Source organism: Zophobas morio, unplaced genomic scaffold, assembly GCF_036711695.1.
Source record: "Zophobas morio isolate AGI-343-1 ecotype UQ-CSIRO unplaced genomic scaffold, CSIRO_AGI_Zmor_V1 ptg000008l, whole genome shotgun sequence".
NCBI classification, from domain to species: Eukaryota; Metazoa; Arthropoda; class Insecta; order Coleoptera; family Tenebrionidae; genus Zophobas; species Zophobas morio.
Window position 1 is genome coordinate 5925998 of NW_026972113.1, and position 18244 is coordinate 5944241.

An 18244-nucleotide genomic window follows, 5' to 3' on the forward strand; every position below is an offset into this window, starting at 1 on the left:
TCCCAATTTTCCGATATTTTAGATTTACAATTTTTCAGCTTTTTGATTCTTGAATTTTTGACTTTAAGATTTTTCTATTTTTTGATATCTTCATTTCTCGAGTTTTCGATTTTTCGCTTTCTTCTCAATTTTCCGACTTTTTCAATTTTTGGAATTACCAGTTTTCGATTTCTCGATTTTTTGAATTCCCAATTTTTCGACTTCTCAATTTTTTAGTTTTTCAATTTTTCCGTTTTTGAAGTTTTCCATTTTTTTGTTTTTTTTTTTAATTTTCGGTTTTTCGATATTTCAGGTTTGGGATTTTACGATTTTTTGATATTTCAGTTTTAAGATTTTTCAATTTTTGACGTTTCTAATTTTCGATTCGATTTCTCCATTTTTCAGTTTTTCAATTTTTCGTTTTTTTAATTTTTTCTTCAATTTCACAATTTTTGATTTATGGTTTTATCAATTTTTCGCTTTTGGGATTTTTCAATTTTTCTATTTCTCAATTTTCCGATGTTTCATCTTTACGATTTTTCAATTTTTGGCGTTCTAATTTTCGATTCGATTTCCCTATTTTCCAGTTTTTCAATTTTTCAGGTTTTCGATTTTCAACTTTTCAGGTTTGGGATTTTACAATTTTTCGAGTTTCAGAATTTTCAATTGTTGGCGTTTCTAATTTTCAATTCGATTTCTCGATTTTGCAGTGTTTCAATTTTGGGATTTTTCAGGTTTTCGATATTTCAGGTTTACGATTTTTCAACTTTTCAATTATTCAATTTTTGACCTTTTCAAATTTTCGATTTTTCAATTTATCGACTTTGATTTTTCGATTTTTTAATTTTCCCATTTCTCGGGTTTTCGACTTCTCGATTTTTCAGTTTTTCAATTCTTCGATTTTCCGATATTTCAGTTTTACTGTTTTTCAACTTATCGAATTTTCGACTTTTCAATTTATCGACTTAGATTTTTCGATTTTTTAATTTTCTCATCTCTGAGGTTTTCGACTTCTCGATTTTTCAGTTTTTCAATTATTCGGTTTTCAACTTTACAGTTTTTCGATTTATCAACTTTCCTATACATATTTCAAGTTGGGATTTTAAATGTTTCGATATTTCAGTTTTAAGATTTTTCAGTCTGCGGGGTTTCCAATTTTCGATTCGATTTCTCCATTTTCCAGTTTTTCAATTTTTCGATTTTTCGTCTTGACGATTTTTCGATTTCTCAATTCTCCAATATTTCAGTTTTACAATTTTTCCACTTTTTGATTCTTCAATTTTTCCATTTCTGGATTCTTTGACTTTAAGATTTTTCTATTTTTTGATTTCCTCATTTCTCGATTAATAAATTTTTCAGTTCTTCGATTTTTCGGTTTCTCAAATTTCTTTTCTTTTCTTTTTACGATTTTTCAATTTTTCAACTTTTAGATTTTTCGATTTGTTAGTTTTCCCAATTCTCGAGTTTTCTACTTCCTGATTTTCCGTTTTTTCAATTTTTTGAATTTTTTCGATTTGACGATTTTTTGACTTTTCGATTTCTCGATTATTTTCCAGTTTGATTTATCAGTTTCTCGATTTTTTTATATTCCAATTCCTTGAGTTCTTCCGACTTGTGGATTTTTCAATTTTTCGATGTTTCAATTTTGGGATTTTTCAATATTTCGATGTTTCAGTTTTTCAATTATTCGATTCTTTAATTTTTCGATTTATGGATGTATCAATTTTTCGATATTTCAGTTTTACTGTTTTTCAACTTTTCGATTCTTCAATTTTTGGCCTTATTAAATTTTTAATTTTTTAATTTTTCAAGTTTTCGATTTTTCAGTTTTTCAATTCTTCGATTCTTTTATTTTGCAATTTTTCGAAATTTAAGTTTTGTGATTTTTCAGTTTTTCGATTTTTCAATTTTACTGTTTTTCAACTTTTCGACTTTTCAATTTTTCGACGTTCCAATTTTGGGATTTTTCAGTTTACCGATTCTTTGATTTTTTTATTTTCCGACATTTTTTCAGTTTTACGATTTTTCAACTTTTCAATTTTTGGTCTTTACAAATTTTCGATTTATCCACTTTTAGATTTTTCGATTTTTTAATTTTCTCATTTCTGAGGTTTTCGAATTCTCGATTTTTCAGTTTTTTAATTTTTCGGTTTTTTAATTGTCTCATTTCTCCAGTTTTCGACTTCTGGATTATCCAGTTTTTCAATTTTTCGACTGGTTAACATAAGACTGATTTTGGTAAATGACATATCTTCTAAGAAAAAAAAGGGTGGGTGGGTGGGTGGGGCTAAAACTTGTTAAGCTTGGCATCCATTAAATGAAAAATATTAATGCAATGGTAAATCACAAGTAAAAACTCATCACATTTTCGGTAGAATTTATGCGGCATAATTTTGAGATGACGTCAACTTTTTGGGGGGACAGATATATGTATTTTGATTAACAATTTACCATGCTTACAATAAATTTAAAACGTCTGCAAGATTTCGACACGGAGTCATAAACTACATGTACAATTACGATTTTACTTTTCAATTATCCACTTTTAGATTATTCGATTTTTTAATTTTCTCATTTCTGATGTTTTCGAATTCTCGATTTTTCAGTTTTTTAATTTTTCGGTTTTCAACTTTTCAGTTTTTCGATTTATCAACTTTTCTATATTTCAGGTTTGGGATTTCAGATGTTTCAGTTTTTCGACTTTTCAATTTTCCAATATTTCAGTTTTACAATTTTTTGATTTTTTGAATATTAAATTCTTTCTTCAATTTTTTGATTTCCCATTTCTCGAGTTTTCGATTTCTTGATTTTCGACTTTTTAGTTTTTCGATTTATCAACTTTTCGATAGGTTGGGAATTTTACAATTTTTCGATATTTTAGTTTTAAGATTTTTCAATTTTTGGGGTTTTTAATTTTCGATTCGAATTCTCCATTTTCCAGTTTTTCGACTTTTCAATTTTTCGATGTTCTAGTTTTGGGATTTTTCAGTTTACCAATTCTTTAATTTTTTCTTTGATTTTGGAATTTTCTGATTTTTTTATCTTCCATTTTACTATTTTTCGACTTTTAGATTTTTTAATTTTCTCATTTCTCGGGTTTTCGTCTTGTCAAGATAAGACTGATTTTGGTAAATGACATATCTTCTAAGAAAAAAAAAAGGGTGGGTGGGTGGGGCTAAAATTTGTTAAGCTTGAACTAAACAATAACAGTATTGTACTCCCAAAATTTTTTGGGAAAAAATAACTTGAGTCATCCATTAAATGAAAAATATTAATGCAATGGTAAATCACAAGTAAAAACACATTTTGGGTGGAATTTATGAGGCAAAATTTTGAGAGGACGTTAATTTTTTGGGGGGACAGATATATGTATTTTGATTAACAATTTACCTTGCTTACAATAACTTTAAGACGTCTGCAAGATTTCGACACGGAGTCATAAACTACATGTACAATAATAAACACACTGCTAAAAAAATGAATGTTTTATTGACTGTAATGTACAACAAAGATAATTACAGCTGTATAAAAATATAGTGGTTAAAATTTTGAACGGTCTTACGTTACTTTCACAACATTCAAGACAAAGTAGAAGAATTAGTTGCCACTAAATACTGAACTCTCAGTAACTACGTAGGTTGAAATAAAACTCCATGATCATAAGCACGCTCTTTTCCGTAAAACAATAAAAATAAATACTTACAAACCAAAAAGAAAAAATAAACCGCATCGTGTGATCATAGGTCAGTTAGAGAAAACACTGTATACATAGGTATACCAAGTGTTAAGTGACACTTGAAGCAACTAAATCGACCTTTTCACTTCACTAGCAGAAACCCTTGCACGTTAGCAATGAATTTATCAAAATTATCCCTAAACTTCAGCTTGGGTTGGCGTTCTCCATTCATAGCTACATTCAGTGTCAAATTGTGAAAAGCTGCCGCTAACCTATCCGCTATCAAAGGATCAACCTGCGACTTAATCAACCTATCCACCAGCCCCCTGTACTCCTCCTCATAACAACAAATCAAAGCATAAATACAAGTACTAGCAGAACTCATGAGATCAGAATTAATTTGGTGCGAAAGCGTCAAATCCAAAATCAGTTTCAAAAACGGCTTCATAGCCTGGCAGATCGGCGACTGCTGCAACGAATTCCTAAAAAAATACGACGACATCCCTTGTACGAAATCCAACGACGCTTGAGCCACGTCCGACCCGAATGTTTCACATTCTTGAAAAAGAGACAGTTGGGACCCCCAAGAAGGTTTTACATAAAAAAAGACATTTGGCGCCCCCGAGAAGGTTTTACATTTTTAAAAATGACAATTGGGACCTCCGAGTAGGTTTCAGATTGTTAAAAATACACATTTGGGGCCCCGAGAAAGTTTAACATTAAAAAAAGACAGATGGGACCCCTAAGAAGGTTTCACATTAAAAAAAAATTGGCGCTACCGAGGTTTTATATTTTTGAATAAGACAGTTGAGATACCCGAGAAGGTTTCACATTCTTAAAAAAAATACATTTGGCCTCCAAGAAGGTTTCATAATTTTTAAAAAAGGGCAGTTTTTACCCACGAAGTTTCATCTTCTTAAAAAAAAAAATTTGGGAGCCCCGTGAACATTTCGCATTAAAAAAAAATACATTTGGCGCCCCCGAGAAACTTTCACATTCTAAAAAATATATCTATGTACATTTGGGGCTCCCGAGAAGGTTTCACAATCTTTAATAATAAGACAGTTGGGTGTCCCGAGAAGCTTTTACATTAAAAAAAAAAAAAACAGTTGGGACTCCAGAGAAGGTTTGACTTTTTTTTTCGATACTTCAATTTTAGGATTTTTTCACTTTTTGGGGTTTCTAACTTTCGATTTCTCGATTTTTCAGTTTTTCAATTCATCGATTTTTCGATTTGTTGATTTTCCCACTTCACGAGTTTTCGACTACTTGATTTCTCGATTTGTCAGTTTTCTCAATTCTTCAATTTTTCGTTTTTTCTGGTTTTTGATTTTTCCATTTTTTAAATTTTCGGTTTTTCCATTTGACGATTTTTTTACTTTTCGATTTCTCTATTATTTTTCAGTTTGATTTATCAATTTCTCGATTTTTTGTGTTTTCCATTTTTTAGTTTTTTAAATTTTCGGTTTTTCGAGGTTTCAATTTTGAGGTTTTTCAATTTTTCGATTCTTTAATTTTTTTCTTCAATTTTACAATTTTTGAATTATGGTTTTATCAATTTTTGGATATTTCACTTTTGGGATTTTTCGATTTCTCAATTTTCCGATATTTCATCTACGATTTTTCAATTTGATTTTTCGATTTTTTGATTTTCCTATTTCTGGATTTTTCAATTTTTCAGTTTTTCAATTTTACGATTTATAGTTTTGCAATGTTTCAGTTTTGGGATTTTCCAATATTTCGGTGTTTCAGTTTTGGAGTTTTTCAATTTTTGTATTCTTTAATTTTTCCTTCGATTTTGCAATTTTTCGATTTATGGGTTTTACAGTTTTCCAATATTTCAATTTTGGGATTTTTAAGTTTTTCGAATTTTTGACTATTAAATTCTTTAATTTTTTGATTTTCCCACTTCTCGAGTTTTCAACTACTTGATTTCTCGATTTTTCAGTTTTTTTAATTTTTCAATTTTTCGTTTTTTCTGGTTTTTGATTTTCCCATTTTTTACATTTTCGGTTTTTCGATTTGACGATTTTTTGACTTTTCGATTTATCTATTATTTTTCATTTTGATTTATCAATTTCTCGATTTTTTTGATTTTCCCATTCCCCGAGTTTTCGATTTCTCGATTTTTCAGTTTTTCAATTTTTCGATTTTTCAAGTTTTTCATTTTTCAGTATTTTAAATTTTCGGTTTTTCAATGTTTCAGTTTTGGAGTTTTTCGATTTTTCGATTCAATTGTTTCCTCGATTTTGCAATTTTTCGATTTATGATTTTATCAATTTTTCGATATTTCACTTTTGGGATTTTTCAATTTTTCGATTTCTCAATTTTCAGATATTTCAGTTTTACAATTTTTCAGCTTGTTGATTCTTCAATTTTTCGATTTTTCAATTTTTGGCCTTTCTAAATTTGTGATTATTCGATTGTTTGACTTTAAGATTTGTCTATTTTTTGATATCCTCATTTCTCGAGTTTTCGAATTTTCGCTTTCTTCTCAATTTTCCGATATTTCAATTTTACAATTTTTTCAATTTTTGGGTTACTAATTTTCGATTTCTCGATTTTTTTGATTTTCCCATTTATCGACTTCTCGATTTTTCAGTTTTTCTAGTTCTCGGTTTTTCAAGTTCTCCATTTTTCAGTTTTTTAAATTTTCGGTTTTTCGATGTTTCAGTTTTGGGATTTTTCAATTTTTGACCTTTCTAAATTTTTGATTTTTTGATTTTCCTATTTCTCGAGTTTTCGAACTGTCGCTTTTTCAGTTTTCCAATTTTTCGATTTATCAATTTATCAATTTTCCTCTTTTTAAAATTTTAGGTTTTTCGATTTTTCGACTTTTTAATTTTTTTAAGTTTTCGACTTCTTTATTTCTCGATTTTTCAGTTTTTTCAATTCTGCAATTTTTCGATTTTATAAATTTTCATTTTTACGATTTGACGGGGTTTTGACTTCGATTTCTGGACTATTTTTCAGTTTCATTTATCAGTTTTTCGATTTTTTGTTTTTCCCATTTCTCGAGTTTTCGATTTCGCGATTTTTCAGTTTCTCGATTTTCAACTTTTTAGTTTTTCGTTTTATCGACTTTTCCATATTTCATATTTACCAAGTCTTTGATTTTTTTTGTCAATTTTGTAATTTTTCGGTTTTTTACTTTCCGATATTTCAGTTTTACGATTTTTCAACTTTTCAATAATTCAATTTTTGACCTTTCCAAATTATCGATTTTTCAATTTATCGACTTTTAAATTTTTCTATTTTTTAATTTTCCATTTTTCTAGAGATTTCGATTTATCAACGTTTCTATAATTCAGGTTTGGGATTTTAAACTTATCGATGTTTCAGTTTTGAGATTTTTCAATTTTTTTCTAATTTTCGATTTGATTTCCCCATTTTCCAGTTTTTCAATTTTTCGACTTGACGATTTTTCGACTTTTCAATTTTTCCATTTCTCAATTTTCGATATTTCAGTTTTACAATTTTTGAACTTTTATTCTTCAATTTTTCGATTTCTGGATTTTTTGACTAACATTTTTCAATTTTTTCATTTCCTTATTTCTCGACTTCTAATTTTTCATTTTTTCGATTTTTCGCCTTTTAGATTTTTCGATTTGTTAGTTTTCCCAATTCTTGAGTTTTCTACTTGATTTCCCGATTTCTCAGTTTTTTTAATTTTTGATTTTTTTGGTTTTTGATTTTTCTATTTTTTATATTTTCGGTTTTTCGATTTGACGTTTTTTTGACTTTTCGATTTCTCGATTTTTTCCAGTTTGATTTATCGGTTTCTAGATTTTTTTATTTTGCCATTTCTCGACTTCTTTCGACTTGTCGATTTTTCAATTTTTCATTTTTTTGGTTTTTCAATTTTTTAAATTGTCGATTTTTCGACTTTCCAATTTTTCGATTTGTTTCAGTTTGGAGTTTTTCAATATTTCGATTTTTAAGTTTTGAAGTTTTTCAACTTTTCGATTCTTCAATTTTTCAATTTTTGGCTTTTCTAAATTTTTAACTTTTCAGCTTTTCAACTTTTGGATTTCTCGATTTTCTTGATTAGATTCTTTAATTTTTTCATTTTCCCATTTCTTGAGTTTTCGTTTTATCGACTTTTCGATATTTCAGGTTTGGGATTTTACGATTTTTTGTTATTTCAGTTTTAAGATTTTTCAGTTTCTGGCGTTTCTAATTTTCGATTTGATTTCTCCATTTTTCAGTTTTTCAATTTTTCGGTTTTTCAATTCTTCAGGTTTTCGATTTTCAACTTTTCAGGTTTGGGATTTTACAATTTTTCGAGTTTCAGAATTTTCAGTTTTTGGCGTTTCTTATTTTCGATTCGATTTCTCGATTTTGCAGTGTTTCAATTTTGGGATTTTGCATATTTTCGATGTTTCAATTTATCGACTTAGATTTTTCGATTTTTTAATTTTTCCATTTCTCGGGTTTTCCACTTCTTGATTTCCCGATTTTTCAATTTTTTGACTTTTTCGATTTGACGATTTTTTGACTTTTCGATTTCTCGATTATTTTTCAGTTTGATTTATCAGTTTCTCGATTTTTTTATTTTCCCATTTCTTGAGTTCTTCCGACTTGTCGATTTTTCAATTTTTCGATTTATCGTTTTTCGATGTTTCAGTTTTGGAGTTTTTCAATTATTCGATTCTTTAAATTATCCTTTGATTTTGCAATTTTTCGATTTATGGATGTATCAATTTTTCGATATTTCAGTTTTACTGTTTTTCAACTTTTCGATTCTTCAATTTTTGGCCTTTCTAAATTTTTAATTTTTCAACTTTTCGATTTTTCAGTTTTTCAAATCTTCGATTCTTTCATTTTGCAATTTTTCGATATTTAAGTTTTGGGATTTTTCAATTTTACTGTTTTTCAACTTTTCAATTTTTCGAGGTTCCAATTTTGGGATTTTTCAGTTTACCGATTCTTTGATTTTTTTATTTTCCGATATTTTTGCAGTTTTACGATTTTACTTTTCAATTTATCCATTTTTAGGTTATTCGATTTTTTAATTTTCTCATTTCTGACGTTTTCGAGTTCTCGATTTTTCAGTTTTTTAATTTTTCGGTTTTCAACTTTTCTATATTTCAGGTTTGGGATTTCAGATTTTTCAGTTTTTCGACTTTTCAATTTTCCAATATTTCAGTTTTACAATTTCTTGATTTTTTGAATATTAAATTCTTTCTTCAATTTTTTGATTTCCCATTTGTCGAGTTTTCGATTTCTTGATTTTCGACTTTTTAGTTTTTCGATAGGTTTGGAATTTTACAATTTTTCGATATTTTAGTTTTAAGATTTTTCAATTTTTGGGGTTTCTAATTTTCGATTCGAATTCTCCATTTCCCAGTTTTTCGATGTTCTAGTTTTGGGATTTTTCAGTTTACCAATTCTTTAATTTTTTCTTTGATTTTGGAATTTTCTGATTTTTTTATCTTCCATTTTACTATTTTTCGACTTTTAGATTTTTTAATTTTTTCATTTCTCGGGTTTTCGTCTTGGTAAGATGAGACTGATTTTGGTAAATGACATATCTTCTAAGAAAAAAAAGGGTGGGTGGGTGGGGCTAAAATTTGTTAAGCTTAAACTAAACAATAACAGTATTGTATTCCCAAAATTTTTTGGGAAAAAATAAATTGACTCATCCACTAAATGAAAAATATCAATGCAATGGTAAATCACAAGTAAAAACTCATCACATTTGCGGTAGAATTTATGCGGCAAAATTTTGAGAGGACGTTAATTTTTTGGGGGACAGATATATGTATTTTGATTAACAATTTACCATGCTTACAATAACTTTAAAACGTCTGCAAGATTTCGACACGGAGTCATAAACTACATGTACAATAATAAACACACTGCTAAAAAAATGAATGTTTTATTGACTGTAATGTACAACAAAGATAATTACAGCTGTATAAAAATATAGTGGTTAAAATTTTGAACGGTCTTACGTTACTTTCACAACATTCAAGACAAAGTAGAAGAATTCGTTGCCACTAAATACTGAACTCTCAGTAACTACGTAGGTTGAAATAAAACTCCATGATCATAAGCACGCTCATTTCCGTAAAACAATAAAAATAAATACTTACAAACCAAAAAGAAAAAATAAACCGCATCGTGTGATCATAGGTCAGTTAGAGAAAACACTGTATACATATACCAAGTGTTAAGTGACACTTGAAGCAACTAAATCGACCTTTTCACTTCACTAGCAGAAACCCTTGTACGTTAGCAATGAATTTATCAAAATTATCCCTAAACTTCAGCTTGGGTTGACGTTCTCCATTCATAGCTACATTCAGTGTCAAATTGTGAAAAGCTGCCGCTAACCTGTCCGCTATCAAAGGATCAACCTGCGACTTAATCAACCTATCCACCAGCCCCCTGTACTCCTCCTCATAACAACAAATCAAAGCATAAATACAAGTACTAGCAGAACTCATGAGATCAGAATTAATTTGGTGCGAAAGCGTCAAATCCAAAATCAGTTTCAAAAACGGCTTCATAGCCTGGCAGATCGGCGACTGCTGCAACGAATTCCTGAAAAAATACGACGACATCCCTTGTACGAAATCCAACGACGCTTGAGCCACGTCCGACCCGAACTGAGTCAAACCGAGTTCGATCGAACTGAGCAACTGCTGGAACAAATTCTGCGGCAAGTTGCAGATCTTCTCCGGGTAGATGTCGTTGATTAAAACTAACAATCTGTAATATTGCGAGCACAAACTGGGATACTTGAGGAGATCGACAGTCATTAAAGGCATGATGAAGTTTAAACCGAACAACGAAACGTCGGAAGCCGTCACCGTAACCACTTCCTCGTCGATGGGACACAAGTCTATGCAATCTTTGGATAGAATGAACGTTAGTAAATCGAGAATCAGCGCCAAATCCTGGAAACTGTTCTCCTCGGCTAGCGTCTCGCCGCTGAATTTGTTAGAATTGCACTTGGCGTAAGCTTGAACGGTGGCTAAGGTGCTTTCGTACAGTTTCTTGCTGTCGAGTTGGCATAGATAACACAGCATGTTTTTAGCGCATTGACCGAATAGTTCCAGGATTAGTTGGACTATGATTTGGTAGTTGTTGTAGAAGGTTAGTATTTTTGGTAGTTCTGCTAGCATGGGTGCGAGGAATTGGAAGAGGATTTGCACGGTGGTCATGTGGGAGCCTTTGGCTATCCCGATGAAACTCTCCAGGATGTCGATCACTTCCTTTTGGACTTCTTCTTTGTGGTAGTTGGCTCGGAAGGTGCCTTCTTGGGTGACTAAGTTGTCGAAGCGGACTTTGAGAGGGCTGAGGATTTGGTCGAAGTAGCCGTTGAGTTCTTGCATGTCGCGTAAAGCGACGCCCGCGAGAACGAAGCTCTTGAAGAGGTCCCGGCGAATGTTGGGGGGTAAACCACCTGGAGCTAGTTTCTCCTGCAGGGTTATGAGGTTCCACAAGCTCTTGCTCTTGACGATGCAGAGGGACCTGGGGAATTAAAAAACGCGACTACGTTGTGCTGTCCCAGCCCGCAGGAGGAAGTTGAATTCGAGGCGGGAAATTCAAATCGACGCTAGTTTGTAATATTTTTAACAAGAGTCACGATTATGGAGATAAATTACTGAAAAAATGGTCTAAAAATGATAAAAATTTGATTATATGAAAATACGGAAAATTGAGTGAGTCGTTTCTGGTTTATTCGGCAAAATTTTGAGATGACATCATCAATTTTAATTTACTCATGGATCATATATGGAAAAAAACTGAAATATCGAAAAATCGAAACGGAAAATTGAAAAAATGACGAATCCCAAAACCGAAATATCAGAAAATTGATACATTGAAAAGTCAAAAAAAAAAAACAACGAAAAACCGAATACTAAAAAAACTGAAGAAACTGAAAATCAAGAAATGGGAAAATCAAAAAATCGAAAAACTGATAACGCGAAAAACTGAACAAAATTCAAAACTTAAATATAAAAAAAAACTTGTAAATCGATAAATCGAAAAATTGTAAAATGGAAGAAAAATTATAGAATCGATACATTGAAGTCAAAAAATCGAAATTTACAAAACTGAAAAATCGAGAAATCAAAGACGAAAACTCGAGCAATGGGAAAAGCAACAACAATCGAAAAATCTAAAAGTTAAAAAATCGAAAAATTGAAAAATCGAGAAGTCCAAAAATTCAAGAAATGGGAAAATTAAAAAATTGAAGAATCGAAAAACACTAAAAGTATATCGAAAAATTGATTAATCTATAAATGGAAAAATTGTAAAATCAAAGGAAAAATTAAAGAATCGAAACACTGAAAAACTCCAAAACTGAAACATCGAAATATTGAAAAATCCTAAAACGATGTTTGAAACATCGAAAAACGATAAATCGAAAAACTGAAAAATCGACGAGTCGAAAGAAAACTCCAGAAATGCGAAAAATTAAAAAATCTAAAAACTGATACATCGAAGTGAAAAATAATCGAGAAATCGAAAAGTCAAAAAATCGTCAAATCGAAAAACCGAAAATATAAAAAATCGAAAAATGAAAAACTTCTTGATATTTCGACTTTTAGATTTTTAGATTTTTTAATTTTCTCATTTCTCGGGTTTTCGACTTGTCAGTTTTTAAATTTTTCGGTTCTTTCATTTTTTCTTCGATTTTGCAATTTTCCAACTTTTCAGTGTTTCGATATTTCAGGTTTGGGACTTTAAAATTTTTCTATATTTTAGTTTTAAGATTTTTCAATTTTTGGCGTTCCATTTTCCAGTTTTTCAATTAAAGGTTTTCGATTTTTCGATGTTCGAGTTTTGGGGTTTTTCAGTTAACCAATTCTTTAATTTTTTCTTTGATTTTGCAATTTTCTAATTTGTTTACGTTCCGATATTTCAGTTTTATGATTTTTTTATTTTCAATTATTCAATTTTTGACCTTTCCAAATTTTCTATTTTTCAATTTATCGACTTTTCGATTTTTTAATTGTCCCATTTCTCGGGTTTTTGAGTTCTAGACTTTGGGACTTTAAAATTTTTCGATAGTTCAGTTTTAAAATTTTTCAATTTTTGGGGTTTCTAATTTTCTATTCGATTTCTCCATTTTCCAATTTTTCGATTTTTCAGTTTTTCGATTTCTCAATTTTCCGATATTTCAATTTTACAAGTTTTCAACTATTTGATTCTTCAATTTTTCGATTTTCCAATTTCTCGATTTCTCAATTTTCCGATATTTCAGTTTTACAATTTATCAACTTTTTGATTCTTCAATTTTTCGAGTTTTCAAGTTTTCGATTTCTGGATTTTTTGATTATTAAATTCTTTCTTCAATTTTTTGATTTTCCCATTTCGCGAGTTTTCGATTTCTCGATTTTTCAATTTTTTAGTTTTTCGATATTTCAGGTTTGGGATTTTACAATTTTGTGGTTTCTAATTCTCGATTCGAATTCTCCATTTTCGATTTTTCAGCTTACCAATTCTTTGATTTTTTCTTTGATAAATCGAAAAACTGAAAAATCGACAAGTCGAAAGAAAACTCCAGCAATGGGAAGAATTAAAAAATCTAAAAACTGATACATCATAAGTGAAAAATAATTGAGAAATCGAAGTCAAAAAATCGTCAAATCGAAAAACTGAAAATATAAAAAATCGAAAAATGAAAAACCAGAAAAATCTAAAAATTGAAGAAACTGAAAAATCGAGAAATCAAGATGTGGAAAACTCGAGAATTGGGAAAATTAGGAAAACTAACAAATCGAAAAATCTAAAAGGCGAAAAATCTAAAAACTGAAAAATCGTAAAACTGAAATATCGGAAAATTGAGAAATCGAAAACTCGAAAAACTGAAAAATTTAAAAGTCGAAAAATGATTGAACCAAAAAATAGAAAAATGTCAAAGTCAAAAAATCCAGAAATCGAAAAGTTAAGAAATCGAAAAATTGAATCAAAAAGAAAAATATTAGAAAATTGAGAAATACAAAAATTGAAAAGTGGAAAAATTGAAAAACTGGAAAATGGAGAAATCGAATCGAAAATTAGAAACCTCAAAAATTGAAACAATCTTAAAACTAAAATATCGAAAAATTTAAAATCCCAAACTTGAATAATAGAAAAGTTGATAAACCCAAAAACTGAAACGTTGAAAACTGAAAAATTGAAAAACTGAAAAATCGAGAAGTTGAAAACCTCAGAAATGAGAAAATTAAAAATCGAAAAATATAAAAGTCGATAAATTGAAAAGCTCAGAAATTGAAAAATTGAAAATTTGTAAAGACCAAAAACTGAAAAGTTTAAAAATCGTAAAACTGAAAAAATATCAGAAAATAAAACAATCGGAAAATTGCAAAATCGAAGATGAAAAATCCCAAAACTTAAATATCAAAAAATTGCAAAATCAAAGAAAAATATAGAAAAATTGAAAAATCTAAAAGTTGATAAATTGAAAAATCGAAAATTTGGAAAGGTAAAACATTGAATAATTGAAAAGTTGAAAAATCGTAAAACTGAAATATCGGAAAGTAAAAAAATCGAAAAATTGCAAATTCGAGAACTCGAATCGAAAATTAGAAACGACAAAAACTGAAAAATCTTAAACTTGAAATATCGAAAAATTGTAAAATCCCATACCTGAAAAGTCGAAAAACTGAAAAGTTGAAAATCGAAAACCTGAAAAATCGAAAAATTGAAAAACTGGAAAATGGAGAAATCGAATCGAAAATTAGAAACACCAAAAATTGAAAAATCTTAAAACTGAAATATCAAAAAATCGTAAAATCACAGAAACTGAAATAAACAAGTCGAAAACTCGAGAAATGGGAAAAACAAAAAATCGAACAATTGATAAATGCAACTGAAAAATAATCGAAAAATCCAAAAGTCAAAAACCCGACAAATCGGAAAAATGAAAATTTAAAAAATCAAAAACCAGAAAAATCGAAAAACTGCAGAATTGAAAAAGCTGAAAAATTTTGAAAGGCCAAAAAAGTAGAAAAACAGTAAAACTGAAATATCGGAAAATTGAGAACTCGAAAAACTGAAAAATCCCAAAACTGAAATATCGAAAAATTGCAAAATCGATGGAAAAATTAAAGAATCGAAAAATTGAAAAACTCCGAAACTGAAATATCGAAATATTGAAAAATCCCAAAACTCAAACATTGAAAAATCATAAATCGAAAAATTAAAAAGTCAAAAATCGGAAATTTAAAAAACTAGAAAATCGAAAAACTAAAAAATCGAGAATTCAAAAATTTAGAAAAGCCAAAATTTGAAAAATCGTAAAGATGAATGAAATATCGGAAAACTGAGAAATCGAAAAATCCCAAAAGTTAAATATCGAAAAATTCATAAAACTATAAATCGAAAAATTCATAAAACTATAAATCGAAAAATTGCAAAATCGAAGAAAAAATTAAAATGGAAAAATTGAAAAACCCCAAAACTACAACATGGAAAAACCGAAAATTAAAAAAAAATGAAAAATTTAAAAACTCGAAAAATCGATAAACTGAATAATCGAGAAGTCGAAAACTCGAGAAGTGGGAAAATAAAAAAAAAATGGAGAAATTGATAAATCAAACTGAAAAATAATAGAGAAATCGAAAAGTGAAACAAAAAATCGTCAAATCGAAAAACCGAAAATTAAAAAAAAAACAGAAAAACCGAAAAATTGAAGAATTGAAAAAATTGAAAAATCGAGAAATCCAAGTAGTCGAAAACTCGAGAAGTGGGAAAACCAACAAATCGAAAAATCTAAAAGTCGGAAAATCTAAAAATTGAAAAACTGAAATATCGAAAATTAGAAACTCCACTAATTGAAAAAAAACTCGAGAAATGAGGAAATCAAAAAATCGCAAATTTAGAAAAGTCAAAAATTGAAAAATCGATAATTTGAACAATTAAAAAGCTGAAAAATCGGAAAACTGAGGAATCGAAAAATTTCAAAATTGAAGAAAAAATTAAAGAATCGAAAAATTGAAAACCTCAAAACTGAAACATCGAAAAATCAAGAACTCGAAAACACGAGAAATGGGAAAATCAAAAAATCGAGAAATTTATAAATCAAACAACTGAAAAATAATCGAGGCATCAAAAAGTCAAAAAACGATCAAATCGAAAAACGAAAATTTAAACAATCGAAAAATCAAAAATCAGAAAAATCGAGAAATCAGAAATCGAAAACTCGAAAAGTGGGAAAATCTAAAAATGAAAAATTGAAAAACTGAAAAATCGAAAATTAGAAATCCCAAAAGTTGAAAAAATCGTCAAATTGAAATATCGGAAAATTAAAAAAGCGAAAAAAGGAGAAATAAGGGTACCAGAAAATAGAAAAGTCAAAACATCGAGAAATAATAATAATAATCGAAAAAAATTGAAATAATCGAAAAGTTGAAAAACCCCAAAACTGAAAACTTCGAAAAACCGAAAATTTAAAAGAACTGAAAATTGAGAAGTCGAAAACTTAAGAAATGAAAAAATAAAAAAATCGAGAAATTGATAAATCAAACCGAAAAATAATAGAGAAATTGAAAATTCAATAAAAAGTCAAATCGAAAAATCAAAAACCAGAAAAATTGAAAAACTTGAAAAATCGAGAAATCAAGAAGTCGAAAGCTTGAGAAGTGGGAAAATCAACAAATAGAAAAATCTAAAAGTCGAAAAATTGAAAAACTGAAAAATCGAGAATTAGAAACCCCAAAAATTGAAAAAATCGTAAAACTGAAATATGGGAAAATTGAGAAATTGAAAAATCTAAAAATTGAAAAGCCCAAAACTGAAACATCGAAAAACTTGAAAAATCGAAAAATTGAAAAATCGAAAAATTGAAAAACTGGAAAATTGAGAAGTCGTAAATTTGAGAAAATGGGAAAATTAAAAATTTGAATAATCCAAAAATTGAAAATTTATTATAAAACTGTATCTCCATGAGGGGGTCACATGAAAAATTGAAAATTCCTAAAACTGAAATATAGAGAAATTGAAAAATTGAAGAAAAAATTAAAGAATCGAAAACCTGGAAAATCGAAAAGTCGAGAAATTGGAAGATCGAAAATTAGAATCGCCAAAATTGTAAAACTGAAATACCGGAAAATTTAAAATCGCAAACCTGAAATATAGAAAAGTTGATGGATTGAAAAAACTGAAAAGTTGAAAATCGAAAAATTGAAGAAATAATCTAATAATCAAAAAATCGAGAAATCGAAAATTGAAAAATCGAAAAACTGAAAAGCTGAAAAATCGAAAAATTGATAAATGGAACTGAAAAATAATCGAGAAATCGAAAAGTCAAAAACTCGTCAAATTGCAGAATTGAAAAAACTGAAAAAATTTAAAAGGTCAAAAAAGTAGAAAAACAGTAAAACTGAAATATTGGACAATTGAGAAATCGAAAAACTGAAAAATTCCAAAACTGAAATATTAAAAAAATTGTAAAATCGAAGGAAAAATTAAAGAATCGAAAAATTGAAAAACTCCAAAACTGAAACATCGAAATACTGAAAAATCCCAAAACTCAAACATTGAAAAACCCATAAATCGAAAAATTAAAAAGTCAAAAATCGAAAATATAAAAAACTAGAAAATCGAAAAACTAAAAAATCGACAAGTCGAAAACTCGAGAAATAGGAAAATCAAAAAAATCGAGAAATCAAAAATTTAGAAAGGCCAAAAATTGAAAAATCGTAAAGATGAATGAAATATCGTAAAATTGAGAAATCGAAAAATCCCAAAAATTAAATATCGAAAAATTCATAAAACTATAAATCGAAAAATTGCAAAAACGAAGAAAAAATTAAAATGGAAAAATTGAAAAACCCCAAAACTAAAACACCGAAAAACCGAAAATTAAAAAAAAAAATAAAAATTTAAAAACTTGAAAAATCGAAAAATTGAAAAACTGGATAATCGAGAAGTGGGAAAATAAAAAAAATCGAGAAATTGATAAATCAAACTGAAAAATAACAGAGAAATCGAAAAGTGAAACAAAAAATCGTCAAATCGAAAAACCGAACATTAAAAAAAAAAAACAGAAAAACCGAAAAATTGAAGAATTGAAAAAATTGAAAAATCGAGAAATCCAAGTAGTCGAAAACTCGAAAAGTGGGAAAACCAACAAATCGAAAAATCTAAAAATTGAAAAACTGAAAAATCGAAAATTAGAAACCCCACTAATTGAAAAAATCGTAAAATTGAAATATCGATCGGAAAAATGAGAAATCGAAAAAAAAAAACTCGAGAAATAAGGAAATCAAAAAATTTAAAAATCTTAAAGTAATAAAATCGAGAAATCGTGGAGTTCAGAAATGAAAAAATCGCAAATTTAGAAAAGTCAAAAATTGAAAAATCGATAATTTGAACAACCAAAAAGTTGAAAAATCGGAAAACTGAGGAATCGAAAAATTTCAAAATTGAAGAAAAAATTAAAGAATCGAAACATTGAAAACCTCAAAACTGAAACATCGAAAAATCAAGAACTCGAAAACACGAGAAATGGGAAAATAAAAAAATCGAGAAATTGATAAATCAAACAACTGAAAAATAATCGGGGCATCAAAAAGTCAAAAAACGATCAAATCGAAAAACGATCGAAAAATAAAAACCAGAAAA

The 18244-nt window shown here is 28.5% G+C and overlaps 1 protein-coding gene across 1 annotated transcript in view; it reads right to left on the reverse strand.

The window, feature by feature from the left end:
- Nucleotides 1-9520: 9520 nt before the first annotated feature.
- The window catches only part of LOC135125151 (exportin-4-like), a 39116-nt gene continuing 30392 nt past the window's right edge, over nucleotides 9521-18244 (reverse strand). Inside the window, exon 9 of the mRNA XM_064050519.1 lies at nucleotides 9521-11137. Within this exon, the coding sequence (XP_063906589.1) occupies nucleotides 9865-11137 (1273 nt within the window). The 3' untranslated portion in view covers nucleotides 9521-9864. The remainder of the gene's footprint in view (nucleotides 11138-18244) is intronic.